Below are 16,794 nucleotides of genomic sequence, written 5' to 3'. Positions count from 1 at the left end.
TGATCAAAAGTGTCTGTATCTATACATTTTTCCATATATTTTTGCAGGAAAATTATTTTCGATTTCGCAACTCACATATTACTCCTAGATTATCAAAGAAATAACCATAATCACACCAAAATCCTCCTAAAAAATCGTAGAAATTTAATTTTGGATAAGCTGGTAAGATACCACGGTTATTAAAAAAAAAAAAAGTAAAAAATATTATCCAAAAGAAAAATTACTAATAATAGTAGTTGAAAGAAAAAGAATAAAAGTAGGCCAAAATTTAGCATAGCCGCAATCACAAACTGTATATATACATAAACGTACGCCCTTTTTCTTTTTCATTTCAACCCCTTTTTCCCTTTACGTTTAATCAACGGAGACCCAACAAAGAAGATTACAAAAAAAAAAAAAAAAAAAAAAAAAGAAAAAAAAAGGTATATATATAAAAAAAAGTAAAAAAAAAATCAAACTACAACCAAGATATTTTCTTTGCATTTCCGATCAGAAAACACTTACCTTTTTGTCTGCTTCACAAAACTTAAGGTTTCTTTCTTCTCTCTTTCTATTTATGTATTTGCTTTAAGTATTGATATGTGTTTGTGTTGATTTGTGTGTTTAAAGTGATTCTTGAAAATGGGTAATTGTTTGTTTTTCATGTTTGTATCTCAATTGTATGTATTTGCTTTAAGTATTGATATGTGTTTGTGTTGATTTGTGTGTTTGGTTTGGGAATTGTTGTTGTTTAAAGTGATTCTTGAAATTGGTATTTGTTTGTTTTTCCTGTTATCTCTCACATTTTATGTGTTTGGTTTAAGTATTGATATGGTTTTGTGTTGATTTGTGTGTTTAAAGTGATTCTTGAAATGGGTAATTGTTTGTTTTTCCTGTTTGTATCTCAATTGTATGTATTTGCTTCAAGTGTTGATATGGGGTTGTGTTGATTTTGTTGTTTAAAGTGATTCTTGCAATGGTATTTGTTTGTTTTTCATGTTTGTATGTCAATTGTATGTATTTGCTTCAAGTGTTGATATGGGGTTGTGTTGATTTTGTTGTTTAAAGTGATTCTTGAAATGGTATTTGTTTGTTTTTCATGTTTGTATGTCAATTGTATGTATTTGCTTTAAGTATGTGTTGATTTGTGAATTGTTGTTGTTTAAACTGATTCTTGAAATGGTTATTTGTTTGTTTTTCCTGTTATCTCTAACATTTTATGTATTTGCTTTAAGTATTGATATGGTTTTGTGTTGATGCACCACTTTGATTATGGATTTTTTGATGTTTTGTATGTGTAGTTATATATAATGAAATGGGGTTTTTTTTTCCCCTTCCCTTTTTGGTGTTTTTGTGCTGATTATTGAAATTGGAATTGTTTTGTTTTTCTGGTTATCTCAGTTTGAAAAAGTTGGTTTTTTGATGTTTCTTGAAATGGGTATTTGTTTGTTTTCCCTGTTTTTATCTCAATTGTATGTATTTGCTTCAAGTATTTATATGTGTATGTGTTGATTTGTGTGCTTGGTTTGGGAATTGTTGTTGTTAAAAATTGATTCTTGAAATGGTATTTGTTTGTTTTTCATGTTTTTATCTTATATCTATGTATTTGCTTTAAGTATTGATATAGGTTTGTGTTGATTTGTCTGTTTGGTTTGGGAATTGTTGTTTTTTAAACTGATTCTTGAAATGGTATTTGTTTGTTTTTCCTGTTATCTCTCACATTTTATGTATTTGCTTTAAGTATTTATATGGGGTTGTGTTGATTTATGTGTTTGGTTTGGAAATTATTGTTGTTTAAACTGATTCTTGAAATGGGTATTTGTTTGTTTTTCATGTTTTTTATCTCAATTTTGTTAAGTGGATGTGCCTATTTGATTGTGATTTTGGGTGTTTTTTATATGTATATGTCTGCTTAGTTATCAATTTTGAAATGGGTAGTCTTTCTTTCCTTTTTGGTGCTTTTTTGCTGTTGTTGAGATGGGAATTGTTTTATTTTTCTTCTGATTATCTCAATTTTGATAAGGGTTTGTTCTTAAGACACACACACACACACACAGTGTGTGTGTGTGATTTAAGTCAATCTTTAAGTCGATGTTTTTATCTCAATTCTTATCTGGGAATTCTGTTTTGTTTCCTGGTTATTTCAATCCATTTGGGTTGGATTGCATATTCTTGATATGAGGCTGTTTGTTAGAATATGTGCTTCTTTAAGTGGGTATTCGGGTAAGTGTCTGACTGATTTTCCGGGTTGTGGAATTTGCAGGCTGATAAGAGACTTGGTGAATTTGAATTTTGACTTGATGTTGACGAAAGTTGCTGGGTTTTGATCTGAATTTTTGTTTTAGGAAGGATAAGTAGCTTGGATTGGATTGAATATTTAGTTATCAAAAAAAAAAAAAGTAGCTTGGATTTGTAAAATTAGCTGAAATTTTGGTTTTAGGGATATCTTCTTTTTTGTTTTGGTTTCGGTAACTTGAAGAAAGGTAAAGAGTGTGCAACTTTTGGACGTTTGACTATGCCGATGTCGTGGGCTGATTCTGTTTCTGCAGCCGAGAATCCGGCTGGAGCTCCCGCCAAGTCAGCATATGTTCCGCCACATTTACGAAACCGACCTTCAGCAGATCCTAAACCTCCTGCACAAGCTTCGTATGCTGGGGCTGCTGCATTAGGTAATAATGACCATGGTGGTTATGGTGTACCAAATGTGGTTGGGAGTCGTTGGAGTGGTCAAAGAAATGAATACCAATCTGGTTATTCTGGTGGAGGAGGACGAGGTGGTGGCGGTTGGAATGGCAGAACTGGGGGCTGGGATCGTGGGAGGGATCGGGAAGTTAACCCCTTTACAGACGAGGATAATGAACCTGTTAGTGAACAAGAGAGTTCCGCGATCAATTTTGATGCGTATGAGGATATTCCGGTGGAAACAAGCGGGGATAATGTGCCCCCTCCTGTGAATACTTTTGCAGATATTGATTTAGGTGAAGCTGTCAACGAAAATATTAGGAGGTGCAAGTATGTTAAGCCAACCCCTGTGCAACGGCATACTATACCTATTTCACTCGCAGGGAGGGATTTGATGGCTTGTGCTCAGACTGGTTCCGGAAAAACTGCTGCTTTCTGCTTCCCTATTATAAGCGGAATCATGAGGGGCCAATTTCCTAGACCTCCACGTCCACGTGTGGCATTTCCTCTAGCTCTTATTCTCTCCCCGACGAGGGAGCTCTCATGCCAAGTAAGTTTTTCTGGTTATTGGTTTATATAGTTGAACAAGAGAACAAAAAAGTAACAAGGATTGTACATTGATATATGGTTTTCTTCACAAGTTTTATCTGAAGGGTTGAGGTTTGTGTTATGACCTGCAGATTCATGATGAAGCTAAAAAGTTTTCATATCAAACTGGCGTCAAGGTGGTTGTTGCCTATGGTGGTGCTCCTATAAACCAACAGGTCCTATATTTTCTCTTGTTTGCTTGGTACTTCTCTTTTAATTAGTTATGTTTTGCTGGCATTTTTGGTTATTTTTGGATTTGCATTGTTTGTTGCTGGGTTTTCTTTCATATGCAATGTCAGCTTTTATCGTAGTGTTAGCTTCTCTAGTAGGATTGTTTCTGAGGTTCTGATATATGGATTCGTTATGCCACTAGAGGGATTCATGTTCTGAGTAAGTTGTTGATCAAGTTCAAACTGGAACTTGACTACATTTTGTCACTTTCTAACCTTATTTCTTAAGTGAGTAGATTCTTTTATGCTGACCTTTAATAAGAGACCCTCTAGTCTCAGTAAAGTTATACATGTGTGAAATTGGCCTTCGTTTCACTGAAATGTGAGCACATGAAGAGGTTCATATCAGCCTAACTGGTATTGTTAATGCAATGGTGACAATTGAAAACATTTTGGGGAAATATGCATTGACTGGTTGTTGCAAAGTTTATGGGTCCATTTAATGACTCTGTGTGTGTGAGAGAGAGAGAGTGCAAGAGAAATAGAGAGAGAGAGAGAGAGAATCATCCGACTGTTTTATTCTTTTTTGAGTAATTTGTGAAATAGATTCTGATACTAGATCCTCGTTTCATAATGGAAATATAGGGTAGCTTCCCACCTTCTCAAATAAATAAATATAGAGTAGCTTTTCTTTGCTACCGCTTTGCGGGCACTCTTTTGGGCTCGTAAAAATATGAGAATCTGAGAGTGAAGCTTGGGAGAGATTGCTTCATTGGGTTGTTTAATGCGTACAAGTTTTATCTTCTTTTGGTACATCGTTCGACTCCACGGATATCATGTCTTACATTTTGCCCTTATTGACAAAGAAGAAATATCTTTCATCATTGAAGCTGTGATTAGTTTCTCACAGTCGATTTTATGCTGTGACACTGTTAACAGCTTCGCGAATTAGAGAGAGGTGTGCATATTCTTGTGGCAACCCCTGGACGGTTGGTAGATTTACTTGAGAGAGCAAGAGTCTCATTGCAGATGATAAGGTATTTGGCTCTAGACGAGGCTGATCGAATGCTTGACATGGGTTTTGAACCTCAAATAAGGAAAATAGTGCAACAGATGGACATGCCCCCGCCAGGTGTACGACAGACCATGCTTTTCAGTGCCACTTTTCCAAAAGAGATTCAGGTTATTTTTCTACATTAACGGACTCTTCTTCGATCCATCACTTTTTTGCCTTGATATTAATTTACTTTAAACCTCCATTATCCTGTGGATTTTTCTGCTTCGGACCGTCATCGTGGATGAGCAACATTTCTGGCGACCTTCCAAAATCATTACAAATTTCTTGAGTTGCTTGATCTTCTACAATTAAATGAAGAAGCTCATCTTATTCTCTAATTTTTGGATATATATTACTTGATTAAAGCATAGGGAGAGCCTTGGTAGTGATTGTTGCAAGAATTATACACTTAAAATTTTTAACCTGAACGCAGAGACTGGCCTCAGATTTTCTATCCAATTATATCTTTTTGGCCGTCGGAAGGGTCGGCTCTAGCACAGATTTGATTGTCCAAAGAGTTGAATATGTTCAAGAGACTGATAAGAGAAGTCACTTGATGGATCTTCTTCATGCACAGAGGGAAAACGGTGCTCATGGCAAGGTAGCTTCTGTCTATTGTTTCAAGTTTACTTAATTATTCATGTTTACGTGGTAGCATAGCACACTCTATTTCTCACATTTATAATTATGGGGGAATATGTTTCCGACTTCCATTCTTGGTTACGGATTTTGAGAGCAGTTGCCAGTGCCTTGCTACTGTTCGGGTGAACTAAGCATAATTCTTTACAAATTTATCAGGATGAGAGATAATTCCCGGTCTTGGAACCTCTATGGTTTGGTTTGATTAATATCTGTTTCCTGAAAATTCTTAGAATCACTATTAAGCGTGTCTGTGATGAAGAAAATACAAGTACAGGCACTAAAGATTGGCCTCCGGAGGTAGGAACAATTTAGGTAATTAAAGGAAGAGGCAGCGAAGGGTGATAGTTGTATAGATTGTCAATCTGCTTCACTTGCTGTGTGTCTGGTGTACCCTGTGATGTCCTGCCAATATTATTTTAACTTTTGGAGAGTGAAAGATATAAATTCATATCTGTGGAAATATGCCACTCTCGCCTGCGTGGTGAGTGCTGTATTATCAAGACATATGGCTGACATAATTTGTGCAACTTTTTCTTTATAATCATCCAGTTTCAAACTTCTCAACTTTTTGATTGCTCATTGCTACTCTCTATTTCTCAGCAAGCTCTTACCCTTGTTTTCGTGGAGACTAAGAAGGGAGCTGATGCACTGGAGCATTGGCTTTGTATGAATGGCTTCCCTGCTACTGCTATTCATGGTGATAGAACTCAGCAGGTACAGTTGCTTATTCCTAGTGCCTTCTGGTTGACATCTCATGATACATAAGCTTATAACAATGACTGTTTTATTCTTTCTAAGTTTTTTTTAGCCTTTTTCTTGCCTCTGTTTCTGCTTTTATTATATTCTTTTAATCCATTTCAAATTGAATTTTGCGGTTTTAATTTTGGCTATATTCACGAACTGTTCTCTTCCCGTTGTTCAATTAGAAATCAAGGGACTCTTGTTACTTCATGTCAAGTTGAACCATGTAATCAATATCTGAAATGGAGGATGTATTTGAACCTGCATTGACTACGTTTCTTTTTAGCTGAGGGTCTATCGGAAACAGCCTCTCTACCCCACAAAGGTAGAGGTAAGGTCTGTGTAGATCCTACCCTCCCCAGACGTCACTTATGGGATTACACTGGGAATGTTGTTGTTGAAGTATTTGAATTTCTGGAGGTCAACAAGGAGTACATGCTTCAGTATACCTCCTTACTATGGAACCTCAATTTTCATGATCTTCACTATGTTAGGTTGCTTCTCCAGGTTTAACATAACTTCATTTGCATTGTCTGTGTGATGATTAGCTGGCTTATGTGTATGCTCCAGTTCCAGATTCTAACCAAATTTCCAGATGCAATAGTCTAGAAACAGGAGGGGGTGGAGTTTCCCCTCTTACTCCTTTTCCTTGGGTTTAAGTAATCTTATTTGTCCACAAATGAAAGTGAAAGAAGTTGGTGAAGAAGTTGCTTCCTTCGTAGAAGTAAAATAAAATTGGAAATATTGTTTCTGAAGTTCTAAAATTGAGAGAACACATAATAAATCTCCTGATTCTCTCTCTATTTCTTGAAAAAAGAAAGAAAAAGAAAATTGACTTCCTACTCTGTTCCTCCTTTGGAAAAAATCCTTCTGCTCTTTTCTTAAAATGATATGTCATATGGTGGCACAACATCGTGCTTGCATTTGATATATACAAGTTGTAACCTTTTGTTCTTCGATTTTGTAATCTCAATTGCTCAAATCTTTTTCTTTATAACCGTGGTATTCGGGCCAGCTACGCTCACCTCAACTAATTCCACGGGGTACCTGCTACCTCCAACCAACACAAGTACCGAGTAACTTTGTGCAGCAAGGCTTGGCCTGATGAGAAGAAATCACTTAGTATTTTTATCTTGACTGGGATTTGAACCTGAGACTTCATGGTTCTCAACCCCTACTAGGCCACACTCTTGTGTTACCTCCTTGCTCAATCTGAAATGTGCTATATTTCAGCTTTTTGCTGGATGATGCTTTAATTTGTAGTTTTAATTAAAGTACCCAAGGGTGTGATCAATGGCGTGGGTTGAGAACCATGAGGTCTTAGGTTCAATTCCCAGCGGAGGCAAGAACACTAGGTGGTTTTTCCCCATCTGTCCAAGCCTTAGTGGACAGAGTTACCTGGTACTGGTGCTTGTCGGAGGTAGCAGGTGCCCCGAGGAATTAATTCAGGTGCGAGCAAGCTGTCCCGGATACCACGGTTATCAAGTTATTTTTTGTAGTTTTAATTAAATGGTACCTCAAAGTTTCATTTTTTTTTCTTTACTTCATAAAATGGAATATGAGTCGTATGCTTGCAGTCCCCAATCACATGCTTCTTTAATGCAATACTTTTTTGGCTTTTTGTGGAGTAAGATGTTGCTTTGGTGGCAATTGACTTGAGCCTTGGGGTGCTCCCTTTCAAGGTCTCAAGTTCGAAACCCACTGGGTGCAAAACAATTTCTGAGGGCCATCGGACTGGGTAAAACCTGAATTAACCGTGGTGCACTTGCGGGAAACTCCTTGCCGAGGGCCTGTGCACCCCCGGGATTAGTCGGGGCTCTAAGAGACCCGGACACCCGGTGCTTAATCAAAAAAAAAAAAGATGTTGCTTTGCATTGCTACATCTGCTACGGTTTGACTACAAATATCTTGATTTTAACAAATGAGTAGTAGAATGGCTCTGGTTAGACAAGCACTGCTGTATTTCTTATGTGCTATTATCGTGAAAGCTTGTCCATTAAGTTTAAGCTTCGAATGACAATGTTGTATGAGACAGCATCCTTTAGGTTCCATATGGAAGGTATATTTGTACTGGCATTGTGACATTGAGCATTGAATTATCCGTAATATTTCGGCTATAGCAGATTCCTGATTAGGTAAATGAGTTTCAGAATGCCAAATTTGACGTGTTAATTCAGCTTTCTTTGTTGTATGTCATCACGGTGTTTTAGTTCTCATGGTTCACTGACCTGGGCACCTCTTTACCTTATTCCTTCATCTCGCTTATGCTGGAGATGTTTTTTTTTTGGTTTTAATCCTTGATCCATTGTTGTGCATCTTTGGCAGGAAAGAGAATATGCCCTGAGATCCTTCAAAACTGGTAACACACCGATCTTGGTTGCAACAGATGTGGCAGCACGTGGTCTCGATATCCCGCATGTCGCGCATGTTGTCAACTTTGATCTGCCAAATGACATTGATGACTATGTGCACCGTATTGGAAGAACTGGACGAGCAGGGAAAACAGGTTTAGCTACCGCCTTCTTCAATGAGAACAATTCGTCACTGGCAAGATCACTATCCGACTTGATGCAAGAAGCAAACCAAGAAGTACCTGCTTGGCTCTCTCGCTTTGCTGCTCGATCCACTTACGGAGGAGGCAAAAACCGTCGTGGTGGAGCCCGTTTTGGTGCTCGTGACTTCCGAAGAGATTCCTCTTACAATCGAGGTGCTACAGATTATTATGGTGGTGGGGCCAATATGAACAGTGGCTATGCATCTGGGGGGTATAATAATACATCGTATGGAGCAGCAGGTGTGACTAGTGCATGGGACTAACCGGCCTCATTTTGCCCCGTTAGTAACTAGCAAACTACGTACTTTTTAGAGCTTACTCTTGTTTTGCTCACTTTTTTTTTAGTTCTCTTCCTTTCGTACTCGGGTTTGATGGTTGTCGGTTGTGGCATAGCAAGGGCTCTAGGGGATGTGTAAATCTTGGCAGGTAGCGGCGAATAATTACTAACAGATTAGGAATTTTTGCCTCATTTTAACTTCCTCTGGTTTTTTCACTCTGCGTTAGCATTCTGTAGGTGATGGAAAGGGGAGTTTGTGTTTCTGCTAGACATGTGGTTTATACTTCTCTTAACCCAATTTTGTTGGTTGTAGATTTCTTCTGCAGAGCCCTTTGAACCAAAAGTTTGAAGTTATGTTTCAACTTTAGTAGTCACTATTGTAATATTCTGAAGTCTATTAACCAGATTTTCTATTGTATACACATTAGATATGTTCTTGGAAAAGGTTTTGTTGTTTTATATTTCATTTCTCTTTAACGATTGGTTATGGTTTGATGGTGTCTGATAACTACATTGGTGTCCGACTGAATACAATTCGCCCCGGGAAGCCCCACATTGGAGAGTAAAGCATTTCCTAACAAACATGATTGCATACGCAGGCTCGAACCTAAGACCTTTGGTTAAGGATTGATTTAATGATAATTGGTAATGGTTTGTTGGTGTGGGGTTGAGTGATCATTGGTAATGGTTTGTTGGTGTGGGGTTGAGCTTATTGAGTTGTCTGTGTCTGTCTGATGGATGACTTGACATTACCAACTTCTTTTTGGAACTTCTTGTTAGTCCTTGTCCTTATGTTGCACCACTTTTTAATTAGTGGTTTAGTTGCCAAGGACATGTTAACATTTAGTTTTTAGTGGTTTAGTTGCCAAGGACATCTTAACATTTAGTTTTTCTTTTTTTTTAATAAGTGACGTATGATGAAAACTAGTTTTCAACACAAAATCATGACTTCTATATCTATAATAGGTTCTTTTTAAAATCACAAACAAAAGTAGATAATACCATAGGATGTTGATTCCCCAAAATAGCTCATTAATAACTACTGCACTTCGCTCTCAAATCAGTTGGAGTTGGCTATATGAATTCTCACTATATTTTAAGCTCAAGGAGCAGACTACAATAGTTGCAGTGAGTTGCAGTCTCACTAAAGTGCAATATGAAGAAATTACTTAGTGTTTTTTGTCTCCACTACGATTTGAACTTGAGACCCGATGATTCTTTAAAAAAGCTCACTTTCAAAAAAAAAAAAAAAACAGAGAGAAAAAAGGACAAAAATAATTTTTTTTTTTAAATAAAAATCATTTCATTTTCACCATGCTTTAATTATATTGCGAGAAGGAAGTTCATGGAAAGGTAGCTCACATACCTTTCCAGGCCTAATTCTTTAATAATCACTTTTTTTTTTCTAAAAGACAAGACTTCAGGCCAAATTAGATATGAGGAAAGGTTGAAACGAAAAATGAAAATTGATGGAAAATTTTACTCTAGTGGAAGAATATGTAAATGCTTTTCTTATGAAAATGAAAAAGAAAATTTACTTACAATGACATCAAATTAGTAAAACCAGGTTAAAGATAAATTCCACTAGCTCTATTGGAATAGTTGACAGACTTTCCATATTTTTCAAGGTTCTTTGGTTTTATATTTTGTCTTTTTATAAAACCCTTTCCATTAGGTGAGGGGTTTGAGAACACACCTCTTTTCAATGGCTTATATCCAATTTGCATCTCCCAATAAGACAAAGTGACAAACCATCCCTAGAAGAAAAGTAGAAAAGCTAATACAATTATCGAGATTTGCAGCGTGGATACGATTTCTTCATTCTTAATGAAATGATTGAGTTCGAGCTTTAAAATGAAAAAGAGGATAGAAAGTGCTTACTCTTTTAATAAATTTTATGTGGTGAGGATCATGATTATTCGAAGTCCTAAAGCAACTATCTATCACCAGATGAAAAATTAAAAATATAATAATTAAAAGCTAATACATTAATTTAACTCTTCAATATTGACCTAAGCATAAGAAATAAACATATTATTATAAGGCTCCTAATATAGAGAGGGATAGCTTCAGAGATGTTCCTTCAAATTTGCTTTGGCAACGTTTAGTTCATACGTTGTTTGAGACATTACACTTTTTTATTTATTTTTTATTTATAACTAAACTAGATAAATGATAAAATTTGATATGTCCCAAGTTTACCACATAATAATTTGGGAATGATTTTGTGGTATTTGTAGGTTTGTAGATGAATTGGTTGACCTTTAGAAATCAGACAAAATGGCAAGTAGTTGTTTGGTGTGGACATTAGTTGTTTGCCTAAACTCGTATAGACTTATAGTAGTGTTTATTTATTCATTTAATTTTATAAATTGTCGCATAGCTAATGTCTAAACTATTTTAATTTATTGCTTATCACGATGTCTTTACATGCATGTAATTGAAGTAGTTTTTTACAATCGAGGCTTGTGACGAAATTGATAAGGTCCTTCCGTCCTTAACTAAAGATCGGAGTTTGAGCTTTGAAAATAGGAAAATTTACTTGTCAATAACTATTCCTAAGGCTTAATTATGAAAAATAACTACCTTATTTAATATTAATTTTTGCAGCTATATTATTCTAAAATTACACTTCATAGCTACCCAGCTATATTTCAATTACTGTGTTTCCTCATCTCCTAAATACACGGTCCATTAGCTATTCTATCCCTAAATACACGGTCCACGAGATCTCACCCTTCTCTTTCTCTCTCTCCGTTACCTATCTCACCCCAGATCTGTTTTAACCGAGCGAGTATTATAAACAACTTATTTGCCATTTGAAATGCAAAAATTAAAATTCAGCTCCTTTTGAAGGGCAATCCGTGCAATTTCTTCATTGTTGTTACATATCGTTCAAAGGGTTTTTATTTTTTTTATTTTCTATTTTTAATGCTTCCGCTGGAGCATTGAATGCTGCCGGTGGAGTTGGTGGAAGTGATGCTGGTGCCTGGTGAGTATAATCGGTGGCTTGAAAGAGGCGATGATGATTTTGTAAAATATTGCTAATTCCCTTCTCTCACTGACAACGACGCTATTCTACCGCCCCTCCGGCATGAATCCAGCGCATACTCCACCTCCGATGAGAGTTGTGGAGTTTCATGCCCACCAAGTATTTGATAAAATGTTTAAGTATATTTCAATGTACTGTTTCAGTATATTTCTTTGTATTTCAATGTATTTCTAATTTATGAAACAATTTCTGATATATTTCATTGTACTCCATTGTATATACGCATACTATAATTTTTATATTTCTTAAACAATCAACCATATTTCATTGTATTCCAGTGTATATTTTTCTGTATTTGAAAGTATTTCTAAAAGTTTGGAATGGAGTAATTTGGAGAGAGAAACGTGGGCTGTTATGGAACTTTAGCCGTTATGCGTGATACATGGTTGATTTAATTTGACTTACCATTTAAAATGAAAGAAGAGAATCTGTTCCATAAATACATCCTATTTTTACTCTACCAGATTTTATATTTCTGTGTATTTCAAAAACGCGAACTCTGCCGGATTTTTGTATTTTCGTGTATTTCAAAAACGCGAAATACAACCGAATACAACAAAAAATAGCTATGATTTGTAAATATAAAAAAAAGTAGCTATAAATTGTTAAAAGCTATTAAAAGGTAGCTGTTTATGTAAGTTTCACTTGCAGATATACAAAATCTTGGTAACGAGCGCACCTGATTTAATGGGCCTTACCCAACATAAATCGGGATTAGTCGTGACCCCTAAAAGAGCATCGGACATCGAGAGGGAAACAAAAAAAAACATTTTTTTTGTGAGGATTGCCCTTCAAAGGCACTGGTCTTCAATTTTTGCCCCCTCAAATTGCTGGTCTTTAATTTTTACCATTCGCCTAATACCATGAGGTTTGGTGTTCGAACCCGGCTTAGTAAAAAAAAAAAAAATTGCAAGGTAGAGTTTCATAGCAAGATTAGGCCTATTTGGGCAATTAGGCCTGAAGGCAGAGTTTTGTAAGATTCCAATTGAGTAATTTTTTTTTTTTTTTTTTTTTTTGCCTTAATGCAAACCTCTACCTTAAGGTAGAATTTTGCCTTATGCCTGAAGGCAAAACTCTGCCTTGCGAATCTAAACTCTAGCGTGCGATTTTTCTTAAAAAATTTTTGACTGAGCGGGGATTCAAAACAGGAACCAAAATTTTTAGCGAAGGACAAAAATTAAAGACCACCAAATTTGAGGGACAAAAATTAAAGAACACCAGGGCAATCGTGCCAGTTGCCCCCCAAAAAAGGAAATAAATTTAAATCCCATTCTTGTAGGTCATGCCAAGGATATTAAGATAAGATTTTTCTGTTTTTTCTCAATTTTTTTTCAGAGTCCTAGCTACCCCACTATTCTTCACATGATAAGTTTGTGTATGTTAAACTAAAGTTTTCTAATACAAACAGTTACGTATGAATTTACCAAATATCTAAATTATGTATGATCATTTTATTAAAAGAATATGGAATAACATCCAATGTGTATTATGAGTACAATTTTATTCTCCCTCCGTACCTTTTGGATGTTGAGATTAAAAAAAGTCTTTCTTTGACCTTAACTTTTTTGCATATCTTTTAAATATTTTAAATAGTCAATTATTGTAACTTAGTACTCTTTACGTAGTTTTCAAATATGTAAATCTTATTTCAAAAAACTTGAAGATTCCATGCTTGAATTCACAGTTAAAATTAAACCGTTCGGGTCTTGAAATTCGAACTGTGCCACATAAATTGGAATAGAGAGAGTACGTGATTAGGTAATTTCAATAGTACCTTAATTTATGAAAAAGGTATAGGAAAAAAGTGTTAATTAATAACTGTGATATGATATGATTACCAAGTAATACCAACTTTATCTATTATGATTAGTATTTTTTTTTTATTATAACTAACATATGACGAAGAGTAAAAAAAAGGGATCAATGAAAAAAAATCGTAATTGCATATATTGGTAAATAAAATCCTAGTAAAATCAAACTTCACCTATGATTATAAAAAACTATAAATGGCCGGCATAATGGATTAATATCCAAACGGACCCACAACGATGTGTTATATATGGAAATTGAGCTAACCACATCTTTATTTGACCAATCAATTAATGATTATGAGGAATTGGTTAGTGATTGTTGTGCCCTCACATCTTGATTGTTGTGATATGCTATGACCGGTCATAAAGTATATAGTTATTTGACACGTGGAAGTTGGCTGCTGGCACAACAGGGTGGTGCTTTACATCACTTCAGGCGGATGCACGATAGCATTCGTGGTGGTGCTTTAGAATTTCAATATATTATGCTCAAGATCAAAAGGAGCTTGTTGGCGGACTACTGTAGTCCCATTCTTGAGTTAGTTGGAGCGCATTCATCTTGTCCATTGAACTAGCTAAAAATTATAGCTTAAGATGAAAACACTAAAAGAAAAGAATCCAAAAATGCAACAACATTGAAACCACAAGACCCCTATTACTGTGTGTGTGGGGCGCGGGGGGGGGGGGGGGGGGGGGGAATGCACTGCGCACTAGCTGAAAGGCCCTTTCTCTTTGTAATTAACATTAAGATTCGCGCTCCCTGTCAAGAATTCTTCATTTCAGGATTCAAACCTGAAATCTTTCATTAAGGGTGAAGATTATAATTACCCCCAACACCTTTAGGTGAAAAAAATAACTACTTGTTACAACTTACAAGCATAAGAAAAAAAATCAATTATAAAATAACATATGCACACAATTATTGTAATCCTAAAATTCTGAAAAATGCTACAATCATAAGTGTCTATGTTCTGCATCATTTAAATTGCATTAAATGGGTCATCTAATATATTTCCGTCAATGGTGGCAAGACGTTGAATTCTCAAATAAGGTAATTAAACATCAAACATTGAAGAAAATGTCAAGTCAAAATTTTCTACATTTAAGTCGACGTAAAAGAAACTTTCAAAATTCATTTAATAAGAATATATAGAAAATAGCAATAAATCCTCATTATAATGCTTAATATTCACTCCATAATTGAATTTTGGTGGCCTTTTTTTGGGTTGTGAATAGACGTTTTATGGGTCATTTACAGGTAGAGGCATAATTATAGATGGAGGCTAGTCTTTTTTAAATTATTGTTTTTGCATTTACTTGAACTTTTTGCAATTTATGGTTTGCAACAACTGATGGTATGAGAAACTAGATATTATTGGGAAAAAAACTAACTTTAAAATTTATTTGTCAATATAGTGCTGAAAATGGGTTACTTCAGCCGAAAAGGAGTGCTAACCCAACCACCCAACCTAGTAGGTTAAGGGCTGATCGGCTACAGGTTTAGATCTCCTGGCCCCTTGGTGTCATTTTTTTTTGCGCGGATTGCCCTTCTTTTGGGGTGGTCTTTAAATTTTGCCCCTTATATTTGCGGTCTTTAAATTATGGCCCTCATATTGTTGGTCTTTAATTTTTGCCCTTCGTATTGCAACTCTGAGTGTTCACGCAGAAATCATGAGGTTCTGAGTTTGAACCCCCACTCAAGCATAAATTAAAAAACAAAAATTGTAAGGCGAGGTTTGGGTCGCGTGTATGCCGGATCCGGCATACTCTTATTAAGGAATTACCAAATTTATGCCGGACCCGGCATACTCATGCCTTATGGGCAGACTTGGCATAAGTATGCCGGGTCCGGCATAACTTTGGTAATTCCTTAACAAGTTTATGCTGGTGGAGGCATACTTTTAATGGGCAAACTTTTATGCCGGACCCGGCATAAACTTGTGAAGGAATTACCAAAGTTATGCCGGACCCGACATACTTATGCCAAGTCTACCCATAAGGCATAAGTATGTCGGGTCCGGCATAACTTTGGTAATTCCTTCACAAGTTTATGTGGGGGCATACTTTTAATGGACAAACTTTTATGCCAGACCAGGCATAAACTTGTGAAGGAATTACCAAAGTTATGTCGGACCTGGCATAGTTATGCCAAGTTTGCCCATAAGGCATAAGTATGCCGGGTCCGGCATAACTTTGGTAATTCCTTCACAAGTGTATGCCGGTGAGGGCATAGCGAAATTTAAACTTTGCCTTGCGATTTTTTTTTTAAATTTTGACTGTGTTGGGGTTCGAACCTGGAACCCATAAATTTTAGCCGAAGGGTAAAATTTAAAGATTTCAAATATGAGGGGCAAAATTAAAGACCACCCCAAAAGAAGGGCAATTCGCAAAATTGCCCCCTTGGTGTCTTATAAATTTTCTTTGGCCCAGCCGAAACTGCTTTCTTTCTTTAGGTAGTGAATATTTCATAAGAATGATAAGTGTCATTACAGTTTTTTGATAATCTATATAGACACACCTTTGCATTTAGCTCGAACTATATATAAGAAATTAAATTTTAACAAAAACCTATAATCGTTCTAAGTTTATTTTGTAACATTGCTACAAAGGAGCAGTACATGTATCAGTACTTGTTGGCTTAAATTACAAAAAAAAAAAAAAAAAAAAATAGAAATTAGTGACGGACAATTTCTATGCTAAAAAAAAAAAAAAAACTGTTGTTAATCCTATTTAAGGATGAGTTATCACAAAATTCTAATAGTTACGGACTACTTAGTGATAGATTAGCGATGAATTTCGTAACAAATTCTTGATTTTTTTGCAGTAATGTAAATGAAATTACAAATACATGAGGTTGCTAACTGGTTTAAAATTGTTGTACAATATAATGCACATGCATACCACAAAATAAATTGGCAGCTTTGAATTTTCTTACTATGTCTTGTAATATTTATTTTCATGAATTCATTGATTTGGGCAGTGCAAAAACAAATAGGGTGTTTTGAATATTTGAGTTTGTCATATTTGAATATAGTTATAAGACATGAAAGAAAAAGTCTTTCCTTACTCTATGATTTCTTAATTATAGTGTAATGAGACATCTCTTATTAAAAAATTATTGATTAGTCATCATATCCTGTAAATTCAAAAGAGTTACCTGATGTTCATTATATTTTATATCAAATTTATATTATACAAGCATCTTACTTAAAGAAAAAAGAAAAAACCTATATATATTTTG

The 16,794-nt window shown here is 35.5% G+C and overlaps 1 protein-coding gene across 1 annotated transcript; it reads left to right on the top strand.

The window, feature by feature from the left end:
• Positions 1-373: 373 nt before the first annotated feature.
• LOC132626052 (DEAD-box ATP-dependent RNA helicase 37-like) lies at positions 374-9,151 on the top strand. The gene is made up of 7 exons (XM_060340773.1): positions 374-531; positions 2,243-3,211; positions 3,342-3,425; positions 4,359-4,601; positions 4,910-5,077; positions 5,719-5,832; positions 8,185-9,151. The coding sequence occupies exons 2-7, from the start codon at positions 2,495-2,497 to the stop codon at positions 8,674-8,676; spliced, it is 1,818 nt and encodes a 605-aa protein (XP_060196756.1). The 5' UTR covers positions 374-531; positions 2,243-2,494; the 3' UTR covers positions 8,677-9,151.
• The last annotated feature ends 7,643 nt before the right edge of the window (positions 9,152-16,794 follow it).

The sequence above is a fragment of the Lycium barbarum genome, chromosome 2, assembly GCF_019175385.1.
Source record: "Lycium barbarum isolate Lr01 chromosome 2, ASM1917538v2, whole genome shotgun sequence".
Taxonomy (NCBI): Eukaryota; Viridiplantae; Streptophyta; class Magnoliopsida; order Solanales; family Solanaceae; genus Lycium; species Lycium barbarum.
This window is presented reverse-complemented; position numbering and strand designations above follow the sequence as displayed.